Genomic DNA, 25807 nt, shown 5'->3' on the forward strand with positions numbered 1-25807 from the left:
CTTTGTCTCTTTCCTGGCATTTTGATTGATTTTGCTTTGAAATGCATTTTTTATTTACCGAAGAAAATAAAAAATTCTTTTTATTTATTTATTTTATTATTAATAAGTCATTTGTCGATTTCCGACCTGTCCGTGTTTGTCCTTTCCTTCCATTGGTCTGGCATTGTCCGAACCGAGATAGACTGGGAGGTAATGACCACAGATTTGACCAAAAATCGTCTGCACGCATCAGCGGTTAAAACGCTCGGCCGCCCTAATTAAAATCTAATTGAGATAACATTGGTGCTTTGCCGAAGACGCGCTCCCCACTCAGGTGACTACGTGACCTCTGGTTAAACGGCATAATTAGACGGTGGACACTGGAACTCGTGGTTAACTGGGTGGCGTTCGTGGTTCTAAAACAACCCACCGTACCACAACGTTAATTGTGAGCAGTGGCCCCAGGTCCGGCTCTACTGAGGACAACCGGGGATTAATCCCCATGAGTTACAACAATATTGTTACGGCTGTGGAAATTCGCAAACCACCATTCAGGGCCCGTAGGTGAGATATCTCTAAGTACATGTGTAGTTTGCCCAAACCCGTTGTATGGAGGGAATTTATGTGATTCATTCGGGCTGCGATCCTTTGAGTTAGGCGTTTTTCTGTTCTATCTTTATTTTGAACCAACCAAGTCTCAACCGCCATCACACAACAACCACCACGCCAGCCATCGTCCCCAACTGCAACCACGCTCCAACCCTCGGACAACAACAACAACGCCAACAGCCACTACCTTTACCTTCACAACTCGCTCCCACATCATCGCATCACCGCCATTCCCAAACGGCACCATAACCATCAAACCACCACCGAAAACCCTCCACCACCTTCACCTCTCTCCTTCTACGGCCATTCCCGCACAACCTGTGAACACTGAGCGTCGGGCTGTCTTGGGCCCGTTCGGCGATTGGTGCCGAACGCACCGAGCCGCGAGCGCAAATAGCAGCCTTTCCGAGGGAAAATTCGGATCAAGAACGCTACACGCCCACTTTTCCTCCGTCCAATTAGCAAGCGCAGGGCGGCTTGGCCCCGCCTCCAGGCGCGTCTGTGTGAAATCGATATATGCAAATTCTAGGATCAGGGGAGATTCACGCCCCCTTTCCTCCGACCAATGGGCGAGCGTGACTCCGCCCCCGAGGTCATCCTGATCCGGATATTTGCATATTAGCTGCTCCTGCCAGCCTATAAGAAGGCGAGCGCAAGGCGAATGAAGTGAGTGGAGTCGGGTGGCGAAGTGATCGGTGTGTCATCGAGTTGGGTTCTGGAGTCGGCTGAGAAGAGTTGCGGGAAGAGGCAAAGGAGCTCGGGTCCGAGGCGAGAAAGACGGCGGTCAGCAACGAAGTCGCGGTGTGGGATCACTCGGCGTGGGACCCAAGCCAGCCAGCCATTCTCCTCCCCCAGGGCATCAACAATTCCCCCTTTCCCCCGCGCTGAGATGGTGCAAACAGGGGGCCCCGTTCCCACCCCACTCCAAACGTCGTGCAAACGAAACCCGCCAAGGAGCACGGAATCGAGGCACAGCCACGCGGCCACATCTGCGGCTCGCCCGTCAACGCGTCACGAGGACGCGGGTAGGACCCCCCCCCCCGGTCTCGCGGACCTGGCCGTTCCTCCAGGTCACGTGCACAATTGGCCTACAGGCCTGTCTGCCCCCTTGTCTATGAGGGTGGCTTCTTTCCTTTGCTTTTGAGTGAATGTGTGTTGGCGCCGTCTGTAAAGTAGAACTGTATAAGTGTTGCCATGTGTGCGCGTAGTCGGTGGTAACTCTGCGTCGTTGTTGCTTTTGTTTTGGTTGCTATATGTGCATTTTGACTGTTTGGCTGTATATATGTGCTTTCCGTGTGCCGGGAAATAAATGTGCATTGTGTGAACTGTTTTCCCGTTTCGCTTCGTCTTTTCTTTATTTCCCCTCCATCCTGCTTCACGTAAAGGGTTCGTAGTGGGTGCAAAACGCCCGGTAAATAATCTGAACCGTCGAGGTCGACGATAACAACATTCGGTTATCCTGATAGTACGGAACGGGCCGCCCAAGCGGCTCGTGTCCGGAGTCGACCTGCGGCGAGGTACGATCGCCCGGTTTACCATCCGCGTGGGTACTTCGGTAGGTCGAGTTTGGCGAACAACTCTATCCTACGCGGGTGGCCGATTGGCACGATTGTGGTGAGGTCGAAAGGCCCACCCGTGACTGGCTTCGGGCGATAGTTCCCGGAGGGTCACCACTGAATTGTCCGTCCAATGAGCGACGCGGTCGCGATTCGAGTGACGCGGCCGTCTGCACGCCGGCGGCCGCGAATTCGCAACAATATGTTGGTAGATGAGGGTTCAGTTAAGGTCAGAAACTGGATTCTCATCTTACAAATGGAAAAGGGAAGTTGAACTTTAGATACAATAATTTACGAGATGACCCGTGAACCCGTTGGGTTCTCCCCTTGTGACAGCGTTTCATAAAAAAATAATTTCAAAAAAAAATAAAAAGACAGCTCCAGCGAACTATACCGCTGAGGCTGTTTGCATTGATCAAATAATCCCAAAGAGTACTTGATTGAATCGGTAATTGATTTTTTCATAATGTTTTTCGTTGCCCGATTTGAACGAAACTTGATATTGCGCGTCAATGTGAAAAAAAACGGAGAAAAGAAAGTTGAAGAAATTATTGTGCGTAATCTTCTCAACACAATTGTATTTATTAATGAACACGGAAGTATGAGATCAAAATGGCGATGTTTATTTTATGATAAAAAATAAATCGTTATTTGTCCATACTAAATGTTAAACCTTTTAAAACAAATCATTTCAAGAAAAACATAAAGATAGCTCCAGCGAACTATACCGCTTGGGTTGTTTGCATTGATCAAATAATCCTGAAGAGTACTTGACTGAATCAGGAATTGATTTTTTTCATAATTTTTTTTCGTTGCCCGATTTGAATGATACTTGATATTGTGCGTCAATGTGAAAAAAAACAAACGGAGAAAAGAAAGTCGAAGAAATTATTGTGCGTAATCTTCTCAACACAATTGTATTTATTAATGAACACGGAAGTATTGTTGTTGATTCGGAAGCGCTTAACAGCACTGCCGTCTCAGGGGTTATATCGCCGGCTAGTTCGGCACAGGTCTCGGGTCACGCGCCTAAGATCACGATACCAAAGTACCTCTGTGCCTTGCCAGTTGGGGATATACCCCGGCTACAGACTAGGTTTGATCAGAGACTGAGCGAAGTGTACCGCAGTCTGTAGCCAGTTTGGTTTTAAATACAAATCGAGCGATTGTTCTTCAGCACGACACGAATAAATTCAGTGCGGCAAATTTCGCATGAATCAGCTAGCTTCATTGGGGAAACATCGGGGAACATGACACAAGCAAAGCATTCGCGATATCGTTATAATTCATCTATAACCCGTCCTTATCGAGGGAGCTATGGAAATGGGTTTCGCAGGGGGGGGGCCCTTGCAAAATAAGCCTAAGGCCTGGACAGCATGCATACGAGACACGGAGTACTTGGTGGTGCCTCATGGACGAGAGGAAAGGTGTCGAAGGCACGAATGCAGCTCGTGACAAGCTGATGTCGCCGGATTCGAGCGCTCAGCCCGAGCATGCAGCGTGGCAAAAATGGTGGCGACGTACTCCTACCGGCACAGCCCGCGCACGCAGCTTCGGTGCGTCCAGTCCCTGTGAGGTCGACGGCACAAGAAAGATCCGATGTGTGTTCCAGCTGGTTTTTCACAAGGTCCAGTATGCAAATCCAGGCCTGGCCTGTACACCAGATTAGGCCAAATCTGGGTGTTGGACTCTGCAGGTGGAGCGATCGGATGAAAAGACGTGGTCGAGCTGTGCAGGGAGTAAGGACAGTCAGATGCTTTGTGGTTGAATTCAGGATGAACCTGGGGGTGACCTGCATGCTGGATCCATGGCCAAGGCGGAACAGCTGGTCAAGTCACTCCTCATAAAGCAGATCGCAGACAGGAAAAAGCAGTTCCTCTTGCCTTTCAGGGCGGGCTGTTCGAACCACCTCTGGGAACACGTCATTGGTCCATCGTTCGAATTTGCAGCAGCTCTCTGCCAATGGGTTGCTGGCACGTCTTGTTGACTGGCTCTGTCAGGGCGCTGGGTGGGGGCTGGTTAAGAGGGGGGAAGGAAAAAGAAGGTGCCTCTCGTTACACCACCACTGTATGAACACTGGACCGCCTGCTACACCTTCCGACACACATTTCACGTCCGATTACCAAACAACCTGGCTAAACATGCATTTAAGGGGGATCTGGGCTCATCCTATATTTAATAACCCACTAAGGGCCCATTTCCGCAGCAGTATTCGATCAAAATGGCGATGTTTATTTTATGCTTAAAAATAAATCTTTCTTTGTCTGTACTAAATGTTTAAGATTTTAAAATAAATCATTTCAAGAAAAACAAAAAGATAGCTCCAGCGAACTATACCGCTGAAGTTGTTTGCATTGATCAAATAATCCCGAAGAGTACTTGACAGGATCGGGAATTGATTTTTTAATAATTTCTTCGCTGCCCGATTTTAACGAAACTTGATACTGCATACCACGCAGGAGAATGGTGAGAAATGTGGGCTGAAAATTTATGCGCTATCTTGAACCATTTTGGCTGTATTTCAGGAACATACATACATACATACAAGATGAGAGTTTTCGTAATATATAGATATTCCTCCATAAATAACTATAATCAGATTAAAGTACCAATTTGCATTGAAGGAGGAAAGTAATCAACGATAAAAGTTGAAACGATTGGGCAAAAAAACAATTTAATGGTCAACACCTGTACACGTGATCGTAAGGACGTACAAAGAATAAACCCTCACAGGTGATGTGAAGAACTTACTCCAACAGGAACAACAAACACAGTAAATGGGATTAAAGATATCCCGAAGTTTGAAAAGAAAATAGAATTCCATTTCATGTTTCCACTTTTAAGAAATAAAAATGAATCGTGTGTGTGTGTGTGTGTGTGATTGTGTGTTTGTGTGTGTGATTGTGTGTTTTGTGTGTGTGTATGTGATTGTGTGTGTTTGAGTGTGTGTGATTGTGTGTTTGAGTGTATTCCTGTGATTGTGTGTGTGTGTTTGAGTGTATGTGTGTGAGTGAGTGTATTTGTGTGATTGTGTGTTTGAGTGTATTCCTGTGATTGTGTATTGAGTGTATTTGTGTGTTTGAGTGTATTCCTGTGATTGTGTGTTTGAGTGTATTCGTGTGTTTGAGTGTATTCGTGTGTTTGAGTGAATTTGTGTTTGAGTGTATTCCTGTGATTATGTGTATTCCTGTGATTGTGTGTTTGAGTGTATTTGTGTGATTGTGTTTGAGTGTATTCCTGTGATTGTCTGTTTGAGTGTATTTGTGTGATTGTGTGTTTGAGTGTATTCCTGTGATTGTGTGTTTGAGTATATTCCTGTGATTGTGTGTTTGAGTGTATTAGTGTGTTTGAGTGTATTCGTGTGTTTGAGTGTATTTGTGTGTTTGAGTGTATTCCTGTGATTGTGTGTATTCCTGTGATTGTGTGTTTGAGTGTATTTGTGTGATTGCGTTTGAGTGTATTCCTGTGATTGTGTTTGAGTGTATTCCTGTGATTGTGTGTTTGAGTGTATTTGTGTGTTTTAGTGTATTCATGTGGTTTTGTGTGTGTGTGTTTGAGTATGTTCGTATGGTTCTATATATGTGTTTGAGTGTGTGTGTGTGTGTGATTGAGTGTATTCCTGTGATTGTGTGTTTGTGTGTGTGTGTGTGCGCGTGTGTTTGAGTGTATTTGATCGGATGTGTTTGAGTGTATTCCTGTGATTGTGTGTTTGAGTGTATTCGTGTGATTGTGTGTTTGAGAGAATTTGTGTTTGAGTGTATTCGTATGATAGTGTGTTTGATTGTATCCCTGTGATTGTGTGTTTGAGTGTATTTGTGTGATCGGATGTGTTTGGGTGTATTCCTGTGATTGTGTTTGAGTATATTAGTGTGGTTTTGTGTGTGTGTTTGTGTGTGTGTGTGTGTGTGTTTGTGTGTGTGTGTGTGTGTGTGTGTGTGTGTGTGTGTGTGTGTGTGTGTGTGTGTGTGTGTGTGTGTGTGTGTGTGTCCACCTGCATTTTGTTAAAAGGTCATGTTTGTTCGAGCAAGTTGTGAAGTTTTCTTGTTTTCAGAGTTTCGTTCCGAGGGTTCTTTTCAGAATCTTTACTGAACCCCAGACAGTCTCCAACTGCAGTTAGTTTGTAGTAATATTCATTCCCAGGGATATTTTTGAAGATCGAACAGAGGTTCTTCTTGATCACTCCAGTTGCTTCAGCGATCACTGACACAATGTCGACACTCTTCAACGATCAGGTAATTTTGACTTCATTTTCCAGATCCCGGTATTTGGTCATTTCCCTGATAACACGGTATTCACATCGAAGTCTCTGGGTCCTCGCACCTCTGTTGTATCTTCGTGTGTATTTTTTGATGACGAGATAAAGTTGATGAAGAAACAAATGCCTTGTTACAAACAGAACACTTGTAGGGTTTATCCCCAGAATGGATTTTTAGATGATAATTTAAACCCAATGAAGAAAAAAAGGCCTTCGAGCACACAGAACACTTGTGGGGTTTATCCCCCGAATGTCTTCGTTCATGTTGATGTAAAGTTGATGAATCAGCAAATGCCTTGTTACAAACAGAACACTTGTGGGGTTTATGCCCAGTATGTATGTTTCGATGACGATGTAAAGATGATGATTGAGTAAATGCCTTGGGGCAAAAAGAACACTTGTAGGGTTTATCCCTGGAATGTATTCGTTCATGTTGATGTAAAGTTGATGAATCAGCAAATGCCTTGTTACAAACAGAACACTTGTGGGGTTTATGCCCAGTATGTATGTTTCGATGACGATGTAAAGATGATGATTGAGTAAATGCATTGTTACAAAAAGAACACTTGTAGGGTTTATCTCTGGAATGTACTCGTTCATGTTGATGTAAAGATGATGATTGAGTAAATGCCTCATTACAAACAGAACACTTGTAGGGTTTATCCCCGGAATGTACTCGTTCATGTTGATGTAAATTTGATGATTGAGGAAATGCCTTGTTACAAACAGAACACTTGTAGGGTTTATCCCTGGAATGTAGTCGTTCATGTTGATGTAAATTTGACGACTGAGTAAATGCCTTGCTACAAACAGAACACTTGTAGGGTTTATCCCTGGAATGTACTCGTTCATGTTGATGAAAATTTGACGACAGAGTAAATGCCTTATTACAAACAGAACACTTGTAGGGTTTATCCCCGGAATGTACTCGTTCATGTTGATGTAAATTTGACGACTGAGTAAATGCCTTGCTACAAAGAGAACACTTGTAGGGTTTATCCCCGGAATGTACTCGTTCATGTTGATGTAAATTTGACGACTGAGTAAATGCCTTGCTACAAAGAGAACACTTGTAGGGTTTATCCCCGGAATGTACTCGTTTATGTTGATGTAAAGTTGATGAATCAGTAAACTCCTTCGAGCACATGGAATATCTGAAGGATTTTTTCCCGTAATGTAATCTTGTATGACGATATAAATTTGATGAAGGAGTAAAAGTCTTGTTACACACGGAACACTTGTCGTGTTTCTCGTTTCCTTGGATCTGCTTGATCGCCATTAAACAACTTTTGTGGTTCTTGGAAGAAACGATGCTCGATTTGTGATTGTCCTGACAACAAGGCATTTGCTGATCGAAATGATCTTCTGTGTCGAACTGAGTAGAGTTGGTAAAAGAAATGATTTTCATTTCTAAATCTGCAAAGACAATGAAACACAAAACTAACGAGAAAGCATCAGAAAATGCATCATTCGGCCCCTCCATCCCCCACCCCCCCCGCCCGCCCACAGCCCTGTAGACTAAGACCACGATATATCTATCTATAATTCCAGCAATCTCTGTATGTCTGTGTGTCTGTGACTGCTGTTTGTCGACAACCACTGGTCGGATCTAATTGAAACTTGCCAGGTATATTGCTGGGGACCTGAGTATGTGCCTTTTTAAGGTTTGATATTAATTGGACAAGTGGTTCCCAAGTTATGGTCATTTATTTACCAAACCAATGACAGGACACGTTGCTGCGTAGGCGTGGCCGATGGGGAAGAGATCCTCAGCCGCGTTCCCCATTACGGGTAAAAACGTACGGACTTCTGGATAGTGATGACTTACTGTATTCAAATAATTTCTCGATTTCTTATGCGCATTTATAGATAAACACAATGCCCCAATCCAGTCGTCGGAATGTTGCGGTTTCCGACCATCGCGGCCGGGCCGCGCAAGTGGTCGGGGCCAATCAGAGCACCCGATTCGGGTGACGACACCGCGTTTCGGGGTGACCCCCCGCCCCGCGCTACTGGGCCTATAAAGGTCCGAGCGGAGCCTTCGCTCGCTCTCTCTCTGCCCTGCCTTGGTTCCCGCTTAAGCTGTTCTTCGACTCCGTACGTCATCGCTGGACTCCGCCTCCTCTTCTCCACCCACACGACACTGACTCCACCCATCCAGCTGGTCTCGCCCACCACTCCGTCCACTCACTCTGGACTCCACCCTCCCAACTCAAGCCCCTCCTTCACGCCCACGGTCTCAACGGGAGCTGCTCGAAGCAAGAGACGACGCGCCAGCTGTCAGGGGGATACCGCACCATGGAGCATTCCCCCAAAACGCATTGGTGGCACGTTTGGGCAATCAATTATACAAAGGTACCGAGAGACTGTAGCCTCAACTCCTCTCCTGTCTTGCTTCAATTCCTCTTCATCGGGTTTTCTGTGTCTATGTGTGTGCGTGTGTGTGCGTGTGTGTATGTGTGTCCTAGCGCCTGTCCCTATAAGTAAGACTGCAGAAGATTATCATTATTATTGTTTATGATTATTTTGGGGTTAAATCTGCTCTCCGTCCACCTTCATAAGTTGCTTGTTTATTGTCGCACCACACCTTTCTTCCCTATCTCTTCTTGCCCACCCCAATAAATCTATTGATTGTACCGCATACCTTTCCTCACCCATTGTTAATAAATTATTATTTGAAATGTTCCCTATTCGGATTTCGCTCGCCTGTTCAAAGAACAGAGAGCTGTAGCGATACCCCCGGCGTGAGCGTGAGCGTGAGCGTGAAAATGTTAAAGTTTTTCGTGGAAGTTATTTTTTCCTTTCTAATGTTTTTATCTACCACACTATTTTTATACGCCCGATATATATATATATATATATATATATATATATATATATATATATATATATATATATATATATATATATATATATATATATATATATATATATATGCGTATTATGTGATACTGGTCGTCCGTCCGTCTGTCTGTCTGTCGTTCCTGTCCGCACTCTAACTCCCAAAGTTTTCAACTTTCACGCTTCATATTTGGTACATAGGTACAGACTGTGCAGACAGTGTGTCGCGACATATGTTCGTCATGTAAATGGTTGCCATGGCAACCAGATGCTGTTTTCCATCCGTTCCTGTCCGCACTAACTCCCAAAGTTTTCTACTTTCACGTTTCATATCTGGTACACAGGTACAGACTGTGGAGACGGCATGTCGCGACATACGTTCGCCATCTAAAGTGGTTGCCATGGCAACCAGGATGCTGTTTTCCATGTCGTAGCACAATTCTGGATATACCTTCTTGTTCAAGCGTATTCTGTGCTCACTTGCGCTCTTGTTACTGATTACAATATACAAATACATACATTGCTTTAAAATTATTTGGATCAGACTTCACTGCAATGCTTAATAAACCAGAGTTGGTGTCAGAGCCACCCAATGCTCACCTGTTTATACATTTATCGTTTTTAAAAGATGAGTCTAACAATTAATATTTTTTATAAAGCATTGCAGTGAAGTATAATTATAAAGCAATATATGTATTTGTATATTGTAATTAGTAACAAGAGTGCAAGTGAGCACAATATACGCCCTAACAAGAAGGTATATACAGAATTGTGCTACTACATGGAAAACAGCATCCTGGTTGCCATGGCAACCACTTTAGATGACGAACGTATGTCATGACACATCGTCTCCACAGTCTGTACCTATGTACCAAATATGAAAAGTGAAAGTTGAAAACTTTGGGAGTTAGAGTGCGGACAGGAACGGACGGATGACCGATATCACGTAATACGCCCCGATATATATATATATATATATATATATATATATATATATATATATATATATATATATATATATATATATATATATATATATGATTTTTCGATTTACCATCCATCCATCCATCCATCCATCCATCCATCCATGTTTCCATCAAAACATATTGTTGCGGTCTTCGCGCCCGCCGGCGTGCTGACGGCCACGTAACTCGAATCGCGGCACGTCGCCCACCGGACGGACAATCCAGTCGTGACCCTCTCGGACTAACGCCGGGAACCAGTCACGGGTGGACCTTTCGGTCTCACCGCGATCGAGCCAATCAGCCCCCGCGTGGGATAGGGTTGCTCGCCAAATTCGACCTACCTAAGTACCCACGCGGAGGGTAGACCGGGCGATCACACCTCGCCGCAGGTCGACTTCGGACACGGGCCACTTGCCGACCCGCTCCGTACTATCAGAATAACCGAGGGGTGTTATCGTCGACCTCGACGGTTCGATTAATTATCGGGCGTATTCAGCCCACTACCAACCCTTTACGTGAAGCAAGATGAGGATTCAATGGAGGAAAAGACGAAGCGAAGCGGGAGAACAGTTCAATAATAAAGCACATTTATTCGCGGCACACGGGAAGCACACATATTCAATTCCACCAAAAGCACACAAAAAAAAAGAAAACACAATTCCATTTACACAAAAAGCAAATATAAAAGCGAAGACAATGCAGAGCTAATACCGACTACCGAGCACACGGCAACACTTATACAATTCTACTTCACAGACGGCGCCGACAACACATACCCAAAACCAAGGAAAAGAAATACCCCCAAGAATGAGGCGGGCCTGAGGCCGAGACCGGGTCGCGCCTACCCGTCTGGTGATGAGACGCGGAGCGGCGATGGCGCCGCAACCCGCGGGCCTCGTGGACGGTGTCTGGTAGGGGGTGGGAACGGGGCCCCCTTGGTCGCACTATCTCAGCGCGGGGGGAAACAGGAGGGGGTTGCTGATGCTCGGGGTATAGAGGATCTTTATTATCCCTGGTGTGCGTCTCCACCTCGGCCAGGTCGCGCTGCCGGCCTTCCTCGGGCGTGCAGCTCCCGGCACCGTCGCATATATCGATCGTTCTGGAGGCGGGGCCAAATCGCCCCTCGCTCACCGATTGGACGGCAAAAAGTGGGCGTGTGTCGTTTTTGATCCGTTTTTGAAGCACAAAATCCGTGATTTTGTACACGCTGTTCGACGTGCGCCCTGCACGAGTCCAACACCGGCACCCACAGCGGGGCAAGAACGGTGGCGATGCTACGGTTGCGAGGTGTGACGGGAAGGTCGTGGCGGTTGTGGTGAAGCGGCGTTGTGGTTGGTGGTTGATGTTGTGGTTGTGGTGGTAATCATGGCGGTTGGTCCAAAATAAAGATAGTAAAAGAAAAACGGCTATCCTGAAGAGTCGCAGCACGCATAAATGACATGTATTCCCACTAGACAACGGGTTCGGGCCTAACTACACATGTACTTACCGAGATACCTCACCTAAGGGACCTGAATGGTGGTTTGCGAATTTGGTAACCACAACACTACCCCTCCCTTTTTACAGACTCGTCTCCGAGTCGTCAAATTTTCGTGTGCCATCATGTGTAGTTTCCCCTAGTACATTTTACCTACGGATCCCTGAGTGCGACATTCATGGTATTCGTGTCCCCAAAATAAATAACCTGAGGGCTGCGTAACTACCTAAACAAACTCACTCACACGGACGACTTAAATAAAATTGCCGGCGCTAAGACATAGATGCCGGGGGCGCACTCATATTTACAGTACATCTTAACCTTAACTTACAAATTTTACACTAAACCATGGCCCAGGATCATTGAACTCTGCAAAAGAAAAGCAGTTAACAGGGAGCCAGGCTGCCCACATGCAGTCTCTGGCTCAAACAATGCAGGTGACAGGGAACGTGGCTGGCTGCTCACACGCAGTCCAAGGCCTTCCCTTTTGAACTGAACGCAGTGAACCACAACGGTGCATGGGCTGCACAAACGCAGTCTCCGTGCCAGCTCAAGTGGCACACGCAATGAGCACAACGAATGAATGGATGAATGGATGGACGCAAAACACGGTGCACGGGCTGCCACTGCAGGCCCGTGTTGTAGCTGCCAACAGGGCAGTTCTCGCAGCTTGCAAACTGTTGCCTTGATCCTGGCGCACATGGAAATGAACAGGGGGGGGGGGCAAAGCAAAATTGAACGGGGCTGGTGAACATGGGCAGTGGGCATGGCATGGCAAAGGCAGCAGGCAAACACAGCCCGCAGAAGAAGGCTGCTGCAGGCAAACACAGCCGGCAGATGAACTGGCCGGCACAGGCCTTGACGCAAAACACGGCCAGCCGATGGCACAGGCCTTGCAGCAAAACAACAGCTGCCGATGAAGTTGGCCGGCCTCTGCCTTGAAGCAAAACACGGCCAGCCGATGAAGTTGGCCAGCCTTTGCCGTTCAGTGGAGGTTGGTGGAGGGAGTGCGGTGGTGCTGGCCACTTGGAAGGCGGGCTCGGACCTACCTTCCTGTCTCCCTCCCAACCTATCGCCTTTGCCTGTCACTGTACATACCCACTCCCTTAATTTGTCAAACCCCAATTTAGCCCCAACTTAATTTTTTCTGTTGTTTTTATTTTTACTCCCCCACTATAAATCGTCCCCTAACCCCCTTTATCGTCCTTGTTCGGCTAACCTATTCTGTCACCTAGCCTACTCCCAACCCCTACGTTCCCTTCCCGGAGGGGAACAAGGGAGAGCTAACGTCCTGTGCCGAGGCCCAACGAAGCCTCAGAATGGCCTCCCCAGAGTTCGGCGATCTAACCCAAAGTGGGTCCAGCGGCCCACAACGACAGCGAGGGGATGGATGGTGCGGAGGGGTACATCTCCTAATCTACCCTAACCATTTAACTGTTAAACTACCCCGGGGCTTTCAACAAGCGCCTCTCGCTTAAACTATTGGTTCTAACAACCCAGATTCCCGTCGCCTGTGTTGGTGTCCTCACAATTTCGGGCCTCGCCCCCCCAATTTTCTCTCCGTGCCCTCACACGGTCTCCTGGCTAGGACACGTGGCTCCCTTTGGCAGGCACGACCCTCTGCCGAATCTCCCGCTATGGCACCCCCGGGCACTACACTGCCTCCGAGCCTACCAGCTCCCTAACGCCGGGGGAGTGCCCCCCATGGCACCTCCCCTGAAACGCACACGTGGCAGGCCGGCCTCCCGGGCCCCTTTCCGAGGGTCACCCGTGCCCACAACACTGCCCACGCGGCTAATGGCGCCCCGGGCCCCCGCACCAAGCAGGCGCACCCGTGCCCACTACTCTATCCCGGCCCCCCATGGGCCCATGGCCTACCACGGCCGACTAGCCTGGTGCCCGGGGTACCCTCTCAGCGATACTCACCTTTCGCAGCCACGCTCCCAAGCCCGTCAACAGGGCTCCTGCACCCCTCCAAATGGGTCTCGAGCCTACTTTCCCACCAACAACAAAACGACCTCCATTTTTCAATTTGACTAACCCAGCTAACTCACTCTACACTGACCCTGGTCCCTTGGGCGGAGTCACTCCTCCCCCAATCACTCATCGCACCATGCATTCCCCATTCGCTCCATACACACAGACCCGCTGGCCTCACTCACTCACCAAGTACTCACCTCACAACTCACCAACAACTCTGCAACTCACTCACCGCTGAAGTCTGCCATCCTTCTATCTGCACCCCTAACTAACTCGTGCTCCCACGTCGTCCCTTACACTATAGCACGTTCCTTTTAACACTACGTAGCTAAACTACGTCCCCGCTACACATCCAAAGTCTGTCTCTGTCTCCAAATAAATCATTAATAAATTTCCCAACCTAAATCTGGCTACAATCCCTCTAACTAATCCATTCCACGGACTCCATGAGGACTTACCCCTGCCCCATGAAGTCGGTCTAACTAAGCTAACCCTTCCCCCTAACTAGTTTCCATCCTGTGCCCAGGTCAAGGGGGTCTTCCACCCCTTGCCCAGGAATCCTGTACACCCGAAAGTGAGGCTTGCTTTTTTTTTTTTTTTTCCATGCGCAGCACCTGCGCGGCAACTCAGAGCTCGCGCACTTTGCACCTGGCCGTGACGTCATGCAGCTGCACGTGTTCCTCGTCCCTCCTTGGACGGTGCCATCCGGCAGAGATACCCCTCCTGCCGGATTCCAACCCCACGTGCAGCCATGACGTCACCGTGCGCAGAAAAAAACACAAGCCCCACGTCTCGAGGGGTTCCCCACGCGAACACATGTGCTTTGCCCGTTGGAGCTTAACACACACGATCGCGTGGAGAACCCGTCCGGTCCAAATCCATTTACCTGCCTAAACTTTGTCCGTCCGCGGGATCGGCAAATCCACCGCGTGCGTTTCCGGACCGGGACTTCACTCTCGCAAGCGAGCACGTGGCGGTCTCGTGTGTTGCACAGCACGAACCGCGTGCTCACTGCTGGGTGAACCCGGCACGGTCCACGAAATAGCTACAGCCGCTACTCGGCTTTCGTTTCTCCCATGTCGCCGTCGTCGCCATTCGACCCACGCATACCTGCGTGTTACGACGCACACAGTCCACTCCATCACATTCACACCGGGAGACGCGGCTGCGTGCTCCCGCATGCCAACCGACATCTCCCTTTCATACCGCTCTCTCACACACACGGTCTCCCTTGCACACAGCGACCTTGCACACGGCCGTTCACTCACGCGTGCGGGGGCACTCACCCGCGGTGCCTCACTCACACTCCGTGCCTCATCCACACACGCGGGGGAACTCACCCGCGGTGCCTCATCCATACACACGGCGACACTCACACACGCGGTCTCTTCCACACACGGTGCCTCACCCACACACGCGGGGGCACTAACCCGCGGTGCCTCACTCACACTCCGTGCCTCACCCACACACGCGGGGGCACTCACCCGCGGTGCCTCACCCATACACACGGCGACACTCACACACGCGGTCTCTTCCACACACGGTGCCTCACCCACACACGCGGGGGCACTAACCCGCGGTGCCTCACTCACACTCCGTGCCTCACCCACACACGCGGGGGCACTCACCCGCGGTGCCTCACTCATACAGGCCGTTTCACTCACACCCACGGCCTCTTCCACACACGGCGTGCTGGGAAGCACGTACTCCGGCACCATCGCCACCACACCACTCACACACGGGGTCGCTTCCACACACGGGGACGCACTCACACCTTGCACCACACACACAGGGACAACCACACTGGGGATTTGTGTCCCCACAAGGGTCTCCGGGGCCTCTACACCCCCCAAGCTCTCCGTGCACCTGTCCACAGCACTCCTCCTCTCAACCTCGCAAAGCACGACCGAACTCACCTGGTCGTGACTCGCCTCAAGGGGGCATACTCCCTCCCCTCGTTCCTGGAGGAGGCCATCCAGGTGCTCGCACTGGGTCCCTACCCAGTCCGCCAGCTCACCCCCATTGTCCTCCACTACCTCTGTGTGTGTGTGTGCGTCACTTACCCCGTCTTCCTCGTGTAGTCTTTCCTCTATTTTTTCTATCTCCCGTGTCTCTGCCAACTCTTCACCCTTTACCTCCCTTGTCTCAACTATTATTTCCTTTGTCACGGCCTTCATGCCCGCCTGCAGGCATCGGCCCATGTTCTGCGTCTCACCCCGGAACTTTTTCATTTCTTCCTTCATGTTTGCTTCCATTCCGTTTATTTTTGTATCCATCTTTTCGTTTATTTGTTGTGTATTCGCATCCATCGTCGTTTTCACTTCATTTGTATTTGTATCCATCTTTTCGTTCATTTGTTCGTTCATGCCTTTCATTTCGTTTTTCATATTCGCTTCCATCTTTTCGATCATTTCCGCATTCATCTTTGCCAGCATGGTGAATAGCTGGGCCATGTCGGGTGCGCTTGGGTGAGCCGTTTCGGCAGGGATCGGGGAAGGGTTTTGGTGGAGAGGGGGGGGGAGAGGTGTCATACACCGCGGCCGCTGCCGCACCCACCTCGGGCCCTGGGTTCAGTTGGGCGAGTCCGTGTTCCTGCACAATCAACATTTCCTGCACGGGGATTCCATCCTGGACCATGGATTCTACATTACCACACATATACATTTCTAATACCCCCGGCTCCCGCTCGCCTTGAGACGCCATCTTGCTTCTCGTGAAGGGTTAATTTGCTCGCTCGTAATTTGTAGGGAATCGGGGGTCGCTTCTCTCACCCCTGGACCGATTCCCGTGAATTTAGCCGGAGACAGGAGAGCCCGTTTTCCTGTTCTCCGATACCAGTGCCGCGAGGAGGGCGATGAATTTGTATCGCACGACCTGACACCAGTGTTGCGGTCTTCGCGCCCGCCGGCGTGCTGACGGCCACGTAACTCGAATCGCGGCACGTCGCCCACCGGACGGACAATCCAGTCGTGACCCTCTCGGACTAACGCCGGGAACCAGTCACGGGTGGACCTTCGGTCTCACCGCATCGAGCCAATCAGCCCCCGCGTGGGATAGGGTTGCTCGCCAAATCTCGACCTACCTAAGTACCCACGCGGAGGGTAGACCGGGCGATCGCACCTCGCCGCAGGTCGACTTCGGGACACGGGCCACTTAAGCGACCCGTTCCGTACTATCAGAATAACCGAGCGGTGTTATCGTCGACCTCGACGGTTCGATTAATTATCGGGCGTATTCAGCCCACTACCAACCCTTTACGTGAAGCAAGATGAGGATTCAATGGAGGAAAAGACGAAGCGAAGCGGGAGAACAGTTCAATAATAAAGCACATTTATTCGCGGCACACGGGAAGCACACATATTCAATTCCACCAAAAGCACACAAAAAAAAAGAAAACACAATTCCATTTACACAAAAGCAAATATAAAGCGAAGACAATGCAGAGCTAATACCGACTATCGAGCACACGGCAACACTTATACAAATTTACTTCACAGACAGCGCCGACAACACATACCCAAAAACAAGGAAAAGAAATACTCCAAAGAATGAGGCGGGAATGGGGACGAGATCGGGTCGCGCCTAACCGTCTGTTGATGAGACGCGGAGCGGCGATGGCGCCGCAACCCGCGGGCCTCGCGGGACGGTGTCTGGTAGGGGTGGGAACGGGGCCCCTTGGTCGCACTATCTCAGCGCGGGGGGAAACAGGAGGGGGTTGCTGATGCTCGGGGTATAGAGGATCTTATTATCCCTGGTGTGCGTCTCCACCTCGGCCAGGTCGCGCTGCCGGCCTTCCTCGGGCGTGCAGCTCCCGGCACCGTCGCGAGCACCCCCTCGTCTGCCTTCGCCGCTGCCGCCTCTCCGCCTCTGGACTCTCCGACTCTGGACTCTTCTTTGGACTCTCCCGTTGGACTCTTCTTTGGACTCTCCCGTTGGACTCTTCTTTGGACTCTCTCCAGCTTCTCCAGCTACTGCAGGCTTCGGGCTCCAGACTTCCACACGGCTCTGACTGACGAACACGGTCCTTTTATCCCCCCGTAGCTTCGCCTTTGACCCCCTCCCATTGACCTTTCACCTCGCTCCCCATTGGCCCGAGAAAAAGTGGGCGTGAAGGCTTTTTGATCCACAAATTTGCATATATCGATCGTTCTGGAGGCGGGGCCAAATCGCCCCTCGCTCACCGATTGGACGGCAAAAAGTGGGCGTGTGTCGTTTTTGATCCGTTTTTGAAGCACAAAATCCGTGATTTTGTACACGCTGTTCGACGTGCGCCCTGCACGAGTCCAACACCGGCACCCACAGCGGGGCAAGAACGGTGGCGATGCTACGGTTGCGAGGTGTGACGGGAAGGTCGTGGCGGTTGTGGTGAAGCGGCGTTGTGGTTGGTGGTTGATGTTGTGGTTGTGGTGGTAATCATGGCGGTTGGTCCAAAATAAAGATAGTAAAAGAAAAACGGCTATCCTGAAGAGTCGCAGCACGCATAAATGACATGTATTCCCACTAGACAACGGGTTCGGGCCTAACTACACATGTACTTACCGAGATACCTCACCTGAGGGACCTGAATGGTGGTTTGCGAATTTGGTAACCACAACAATATATATAGCCTGGTGTTGGCGCAGTGGTTAGGGCAGCGGCTTGGGACCCAAAAAGTCCTGAGGCCCGTTGGGCCACTGAATATATATATATATATATATATATATATATATATATATATATATATATATATATATATATATATATATATATATATATATATATATATACTGCATATGTGTGTGTACATGTATACATATATGTGTATGTGAATATACACATAAATATGTATGTATGTGTATATATGTATATACCAAGTCGGATAACACCAGGGGGTTGACTCAGCCTGTCATCCTTCCGAAGTCGGCGAAATGAGTACCGGTGTATACCCTGGTTAAAATAGGTGTACCAGATCCCTGTGTCGTAAGAGGCGACCAGGATTGCGTCAGGAAGGGCATCCGGTGTAAAACATGTGCCAAATCACAATGCGGATCATATGGATGATCCGCTGTGGCGACCCTTAACGGGAGCAGCCGAAAGAAGAAGAAGATATATATATATATATATATATATATATATATATATATATATATATATATATATATATATATATATATATATATATATATATATATATTTTGTTGCGGTTGAGGAAATTCGTAAATCACCATTCAGGTCCCGTAGGTGAGATATCTCTGTAAGTACATGTGTAGTTAGCCCCAAACCCGTTGTATCGAGGGAATAGATGTGATTCATTCGGGCTGCGACGCTTTGAGAAAGCCGTTTTTCTGTTCTATCTTTATTTTGAACCAACCACGTCTCAACCGCCATCACACAACAACCACCAACCACAACGCCGCTTCACAACAACAACAACGCCAACAGCCACGATCTTTACCTTCACAACTCGCTCCCGCAAACATCGCATCACCGCCATTCCAAACGTCGCCATGGCCATAAACCACAACTTTAAACCCTCCACCACCTTCACCTCTCCTCCTTCTACCGCCATTCCCGCACCACTTGTGGGCACCGAGCGTCAGGCTGTCCTGGGTTCGTACGGGACGCGCGCCGAGCCGCGAGTGCAAAATGCGGCCTTTCCGAGGAGAATTCGGATCAGGAATGCTACACGCCCACTTCTGATCCGTCCAATCAGCAAGCGCGGGGCGGTTTGGCCCCGCCTCCAGGCGCGTCGGTGTAGAATCGAGATATGCAAATTCGAGGATCAGGGGAGACTCACGCCCCTTTTTCTCCGTCCAATGGGCGAGCGTGGCTCCACCCCCGAGCTCGTTCTGATCCAGAAATTTGCATATGGGTTCTCCTGCCGGCCTATAAAGCGCCGAGCGCGGGGCGAATCTGGTAGAGTCAGTTTTAGAGAGCAGAGTGTGGCAGCGGCAGAGTGTGGCAGCGGCAGAATCAGTTTGAGAGGGTCGATTTGAGGGGGTCGGTTTGAGCGGAGTCGGCCTTGGGGGAGCGGGGAGTCAGCCTTGGAAGAGCGAAGATAGTTTTGGTGCAGAGTCGGGTTGGAGCGCGGAGTGGAGTCGGGAGGCGAGGGCGTACAGGTGGTTTGCTGCAGTCGGCTGAGGAGAATTGGGGAAGAGACTGAAGAGCTCGGGTCCAAGGCAAGGAAGATGGCGGTCGGCGACTAGGTCGCGGTGGAATCGCTCGTCGCGGGACCCAAGCAAGCCAGCCATACTCTTTCCCCAGAGCAACAACAATCCCCCCCTTTTTTTCCCCGCGCTGAGATAGTGCGAAAAGGGGGCCCCGTTCCCACCCCACTCCAAGCAGTGCCAAGGAAACCCGCGAAGGAGCACGAAGTTGGGGCACCGCCGCGCTGCCACATTTGCGGCTCATCACAAAGACACGGGTAGGATCCACCCGGTCTCGCGGACCTGACCGCTCTTTCAGGTCCCGCCCAAATATTGGCCCACAGGCCCCGTCTGCCCCCTTGTCTTTGAGGGTGGCCTTTTCTTTTACTTTTGAGTAAATGTGTTGTTGGCGCCGTCTGTAAAGTAAAACTGTGTAAGTGTTGCCGTGTGCACGCGTAGTCGATTGTAGATCTGCATTGTTGTGTTTCTTTTGTTGCAATTGCTTTTTGTGCATAATTGATTTAATTGTATATGTGTGCTCTCCGTGTGCCGCGGAATAAATGTACATCATGTTGAACTGTTTTCCCGTTTCGCTTCGTCTTTTCTTTAATTGAATCTCCATCTTGCTTCACGTAAAGGGTTGGTAGTGGGTTTAATACGCCCGATAATTAATCGGAACCGTCGAGGCCGACGATAACACCGCTCGGTTATCCCGATAGTATGGAACGGATCGCTTAAAGCGGCCCGTGTCCGGAGTCGACCTGCGGCGAGGTGCGATCGCCCGGTCTACCCTCCGCGTGGGTACTGAGGGAGGTCAAGTTTGGCGAACAACCCTATCCCACGCGGTTGGCCGATTGGCACGATCGTGGTGAGGCCGAAAGGCCCACCCGTGACTAGCTCCCGGCGTTAGTCCGAGAGGGTCACGACAGAATTGTCCGTCCGGTGGGCGACGTGCCGCGATTCGAGTTACGTGGCCGTTCGCACGCCGGCGGGCCCGAATTCACAACAATATATATATATATATATATATATATATATATATATATATATATATATATATATATATATATGTTTATATATATCGGTCGTATAAAAAATAGAGTGGTAGATAAAAACATTAGAAAGGAAACTCGAGGGGGAGCACTCGGGAGAGTGCAAAACCTCCGCCGCCAATACTGCTGGGTCACTCAAGTGAACCTTATATCTTATTCATTAAATATGATGTCAACAGTGCTGACAGAGTTATAGTTCTTTTCTCCATTTTTTTTGGGGGGGGGGGTTGGAAATCACTTAAAACATGTAGAAATGCAAAAAAAAAGAAATCGAAATATTGTTGAAAAAAAAGTTGCAAAAAAGTTTTTTTCTCTAACAATTTTGTTTTGGGGGGGGGTTGGAAATCACTAAAAACATGTAGAAATGCAAAAAAACATTTTTTTTCTCTAACAGTTTTTTTGGGGGGGTTGGAAATCACTTAAAACATGAACAAATGCAAAAAAAAAAAAATTTCTCTAACAATTTTTGTCCAAGTCCAAAATCTAATGGCATGATCCTTGGACCATACCTAACCCCCCCACCACCAAGTTTCGTCGAAATCCGTCGAGGAGTTTTTCCGTACTACAAAAAATTTAACATTTTCATGCTCACGCTCATGCTCACGCCGGGGGTATCGCTATAGCTCTCTGTTCTTCGAACAGGCGAGCTAAAAATATTAATTATTAGAAGTCTTTTAAAAACGATAAATGTATAAACAGGAGAGCATTGGGTGGCTTTGACACCAACTCTGGTTGTCTTTTACTTCATTGGTCCAGCATGGTCCGAATTCTAGATTAGCCGGGACTTTATTCCCAATAATCCGTTCCTTTTAGATGGCACATCCTTGGCAGTGTCGCTCGGCTGCATCCGATCCTGTAAAGTGATCCAGTCCGGGAGAGTGATCCGGTTCGGACAAGGCGTACCGAGGGCGAGTTCCCCGGTCATTAAATCACATGGTTATTTTTCGGTAACCGGATTAACTCGATGGAGGACCCCAAGTCATGTGGTTGAGTTATTTTCGTCCACGGTTGATTAAGCGACCCGCCGCGTCACGGAATTATCCGTGTGCGACAGCCTACAATTTTGGGGGTCTGGTGGGAGCTGAGATAGCTCCCACACCCTCGTGGTCTTCTCACCCGACCCCCGGCCCGCAACAATATGTTCGTGTTTGCATATGTTTTGTTTCAATAAATGACTCAAATAAACAGAAGAAATTGAGAATTGTTTGACAGGGGCAACCCACCCGAAGAGCCCTCAGACTTCGATTTTTTAAATGCTGTTTATAGACTTTGCTACATCATGGGTGATGAAGGTTGTGGTCAAGTTTGATAAGGACTGTGTGTGTAATTTCTGAGGAGAAAAGAAATACCTCCTATATTGGGGGGCAACCCTCCCCCCCCCATGAGGGCCGATTTTTTTAATGCCGTGAACAAACTTTTGTGCATACTGGATGATGAAGGTTGTGGTCAAGTATCATCAAAATCGTGTGTGCAGTTTCAGAGAAGAAATTGAAAAAAATTGGGGTGCACTAATTGCAGAAACAACCCCGATAACAGCAATAACCCTTCCCCTATACTGCAGGAGTTATCCTGCAGAAGTATCGGGGGAGGATTAAAAAGAGAAGGTAATCAGATATTGCAGTCCCTCGCCAGGACTTCTTTTGCATGGTGTTTTGTGTGTTTTTGTGTAATTAATACAATTCAATGATTAATTATTCGGAATTAAGACGTTCCAACCCATAATTGGCATATAATTAATAGTCATACATTCCATTCACAAGTATTCAAGAGACAAACGTTCCAAAACGATATAATCAATCAACAGACCAACTCACATTTCAATAGTATGTAATTGAGAGATATACTCAGGTTTCAATGGTAATTAACAGATGTACTCACATTTCAACAGTGAATGGGTCTAAGGGTGAAAAAGCAAAAGGGATCTGAAATGTCAAAATGGTCTGAAGAGGGATGAAGGTCTGAAAAGTGTCGAAAGTTTCAAAGTAGGTCGATATGTCTAAAAAAAGGTCTAAATGGGTGTGAAGCGGTCTAAAAGGCCTTAACAGGGTCTAAATTGGTATTTAAGGGTCTGATGGGGTCTGCAGGCCGAACAGGGTGTAAAGGAGTGAAGCTGTCGTCAATAAATTAACTCATGCTCGTAAATAAATTAACTCTGGAGAGCAACACGGAAACAAATGACATCCTCATGACTGTTTAAAACGCCTATTTAGATGCGCAGTTAAAATTTGATCGTAGAAAGTTTTGTCACAAATTAACTTTTGGAGCTCAAAGCAGTAAGGGCACAAACAAAAACACATTTCGTTGTTATTGCTGTCCAGAGAGATGGATAACGTATTTTCATGCTGCAGGCTCTTCTTCCTCCCTCCTCTTCCACTTCTCAGGGTGGTGGCGTCACTTTTTCTTCTTCCATCGACCAGCTTGCAGTGAGATCTCTCAGCAAAGCCTTGGCTTGTTGAGAAAAGCTCCACATGAACCTCACTCGAGGTTCCGGGAAACCTCACCATGAAATGTCCAAATGTAATAGCTCGTTACCCTCACCGAAGGAGAGGGTATTGCGTTTGGATCCGTTCGTTACTTGGTGAGAATTTGTTTTTTGCCAAGTATGTTGATCTGCAACGTTTGTCTGTCTGTTTTTTTCTGTGTCTGTTTGTTTGTCACACGATTTTTGGCCACAGTTTTCAAGCAATAGTTTTGAATTTATTTTGTGTGTATGTGACCGGCCAAGGACGGCAACCCTAAACTTTGGTGGAGATCCGAATCCAGATCTGGATCTGAGACTTTTTAAACTGATTCTTCACCGTTGAGAGATCGGGCCAAAACCGATATTGCATGATACCTCAAAAAGTGGTGGATGGATTCGGATGAAAATTTGTGGACAGGCTGTGTGTGTGTGTGACAAGGACTAATTGATTCGATTTTGGTGAAGACCTGAATCCGGTGTCACTCGATGAGTGATTTATCATTGGTTTCTTTGTTTGTCCGCACAGAACGTCAGTGTTTTTCTCGAAAACCGCTTATCGGATTGAGATGACATTTTAACCATCGGTGCGACTACTCATGTAGATTGTTTTAATCATAATTATGACGTCATAAGTCACTTGGTGTGGCAGCCATGTTGGAAAAGCTAAAAATTTGGGACCTCTGAAACCACACCAAGGAAAAAATTGAAACTTGGCACATGGCAAGTACTCCTCATGGGGAATTAGCTTGATTTTTTTTATGACGACAGAGGTGCCTTCGTTATGACGTCATAATTGCATTTGAATAACGTTGCATTGATCAGTATGTCCTGCTTCTTGATGGTGTCATGCGCAGCCATGGATGGGTTTCTGCACGGAGTGAGTGTCCTCCTCCAGATGTTCGTGACAGTTGGTGTAACCCAGTGGACCTCCTACAGACCGACATCAACACCACCGCCAGTCAATGGCCCACGTGGCAGGGTAGTGTCCTCCTCCAGGTGTTCGTGACAGTTGGTGTAACCCAGTGGACCTGCTACACCAACACCACCGCCAGTCAACGGCCCACGTGGCAGGGCAGTGCCCGACGGCAATGGGAGCAGCGGCAGGATGGGCCAAGACGCACGAAGTTTGTCACGACCCGTGAGTCCGTCGAGGACTCCACCAACATCCCGAGATCAAACGCCACCACGGGGCCAGGCAGCAGGGACACGTCATGCTCCAAATGCAGGTCCAACGGCGTGATGTTGGACAACACCATGAAAGCAGTTTTCAGTCCGCCCGTCCACCCTTGGACACCGCCGTGTGGACCGTCCGACATCTCTGCTGGGATGTCCTCATCACGTCGCTCGGGGCCGTGTCCGTCGGGATGCACCACGTGCCCACGATCCATGTGGAAGGTCACGTGAGGAGCACGACCGGCGATGTGCAGCCTGCCCGAGGTGGTTCGCCATGTCAAAGACTCAGGTTCCCAGGCCGCAATTTCCCCTCTGAGGAACGAACGATCAAATGTTTTGCGAAGAAGGCGCGTTCGGTCCATCAAACACCACAATGAAGGATTTGTCGTGTTGGAGTGGGGTGGGGGGCAGATTCGTCATAAAACAAAACGAGTCAACAAAGCATCTGACGAATCGGCTCTGGTGAACTCAACGGACCATCAGGCATTAACGGTTTATTTCCTGGATTGGCGGTGACTGCGTCAGTGTGACGTCACACCCAATTGCATCACTCCCTGATTCCTCTCGTGGAACCGTCTGTGATGCAATTGTGTGAACAACACGTTTGTTTGTCTCCAGAGACAGAGTCCACTCGTCTTGGCAGGTAAAACACCACTTGGTGCTTCATGGTGAATTACAAACCTCCACCAGGCTGAACCATTCACATTTTGTATCCACTGATCGGATTCGAACCTGAACCAACATCGAATCGGCTTGTTCTTGTCACCAAACCAAATCATCCACAACTTTTCGAAATATCATGATGTGTCTCGTTTTTGGCCCCGTCTCTCAATGGTGCAGAATCACTTACGATATTAAATAATTCTCGTGTCCGGATTCGGATCTTCACAAAAATCGAATCAATTTGTCCTCGTCACACACCTCACCTGTCCACCAAATTCGGTCCAAATCCATCCGCAACTTCTTAAGATATCCTGTTCACAGACAGACAGACATGGGTGAAAACATAACCTCCGTCCACCCTGGCTGATGGAGGGAACAACGAGGTGTGAAGAGGAGGGATGAGCAGGGATTTCCCCGACACGGTGATGACGTCATACAGCACGTGACACCCCGTCCCCAGCTCGATCCCCTCACCCTACCCCTCCCGGATCCCTCCCCACTCACCGCACGGACGTTTCCACTCCTGACGGTGGAGGAATTGTGCTGCGGTCAGTAACGTGTCCATGTTGACCGCTGGTTATTCAAATGGAGCATCCCGGGTCTCAGGGGTACCTCGAGTACCCTTCCCCTCCACCACAGCTGCCTCCAAGGTTCGATTCCCTTCGATCGGC

The 25807-nt window shown here is 48.6% G+C and overlaps 3 protein-coding genes across 4 annotated transcripts in view; 1 reads left to right on the forward strand and 2 right to left on the reverse strand.

Moving 5' to 3' along the window:
- Positions 1 to 25779, reverse strand: part of LOC147006603 (uncharacterized) — a 40217-nt gene extending 14438 nt beyond the window's left edge. Inside the window, exons 1-2 of the mRNA XM_085868406.1 lie at positions 25641 to 25779; positions 3529 to 4159 (exon numbers count right to left, since the gene is read on the reverse strand). The gene's annotated coding sequence lies outside the window, so the exon portion shown is untranslated. The remainder of the gene's footprint in view (positions 1 to 3528; positions 4160 to 25640) is intronic.
- The window catches only part of LOC147006604 (uncharacterized), a 52208-nt gene that overhangs the window by 224 nt on the left and 26177 nt on the right, over positions 1 to 25807 (forward strand). Inside the window, exon 2 of one of the 2 annotated variants that reach the window (XM_085868411.1) lies at positions 23221 to 23417. The exons of the other annotated variant lie outside the window; for it this stretch is intronic. The gene's annotated coding sequence lies outside the window, so the exon portion shown is untranslated. The remainder of the gene's footprint in view (positions 1 to 23220; positions 23418 to 25807) is intronic. 2 annotated transcript variants of the gene reach the window in all.
- On the reverse strand, positions 6029 to 25779 carry LOC147006605 (uncharacterized). Its single transcript, XM_085868408.1, has 2 exons — positions 25641 to 25779; positions 6029 to 7815 (listed from the first exon to the last, which is right to left on the reverse strand). The coding sequence occupies exons 1-2, from the start codon at positions 25699 to 25701 to the stop codon at positions 6437 to 6439; spliced, it is 1440 nt and encodes a 479-aa protein (XP_085724534.1). The 5' UTR covers positions 25702 to 25779; the 3' UTR covers positions 6029 to 6436.

This window comes from Eptatretus burgeri, unplaced genomic scaffold, assembly GCF_056783735.1.
Source record: "Eptatretus burgeri isolate ZD-2024b unplaced genomic scaffold, Ebu_testis_v1 Ebu_testis_scaffold_3161, whole genome shotgun sequence".
NCBI lineage: Eukaryota > Metazoa > Chordata > Myxini > Myxiniformes > Myxinidae > Eptatretus > Eptatretus burgeri.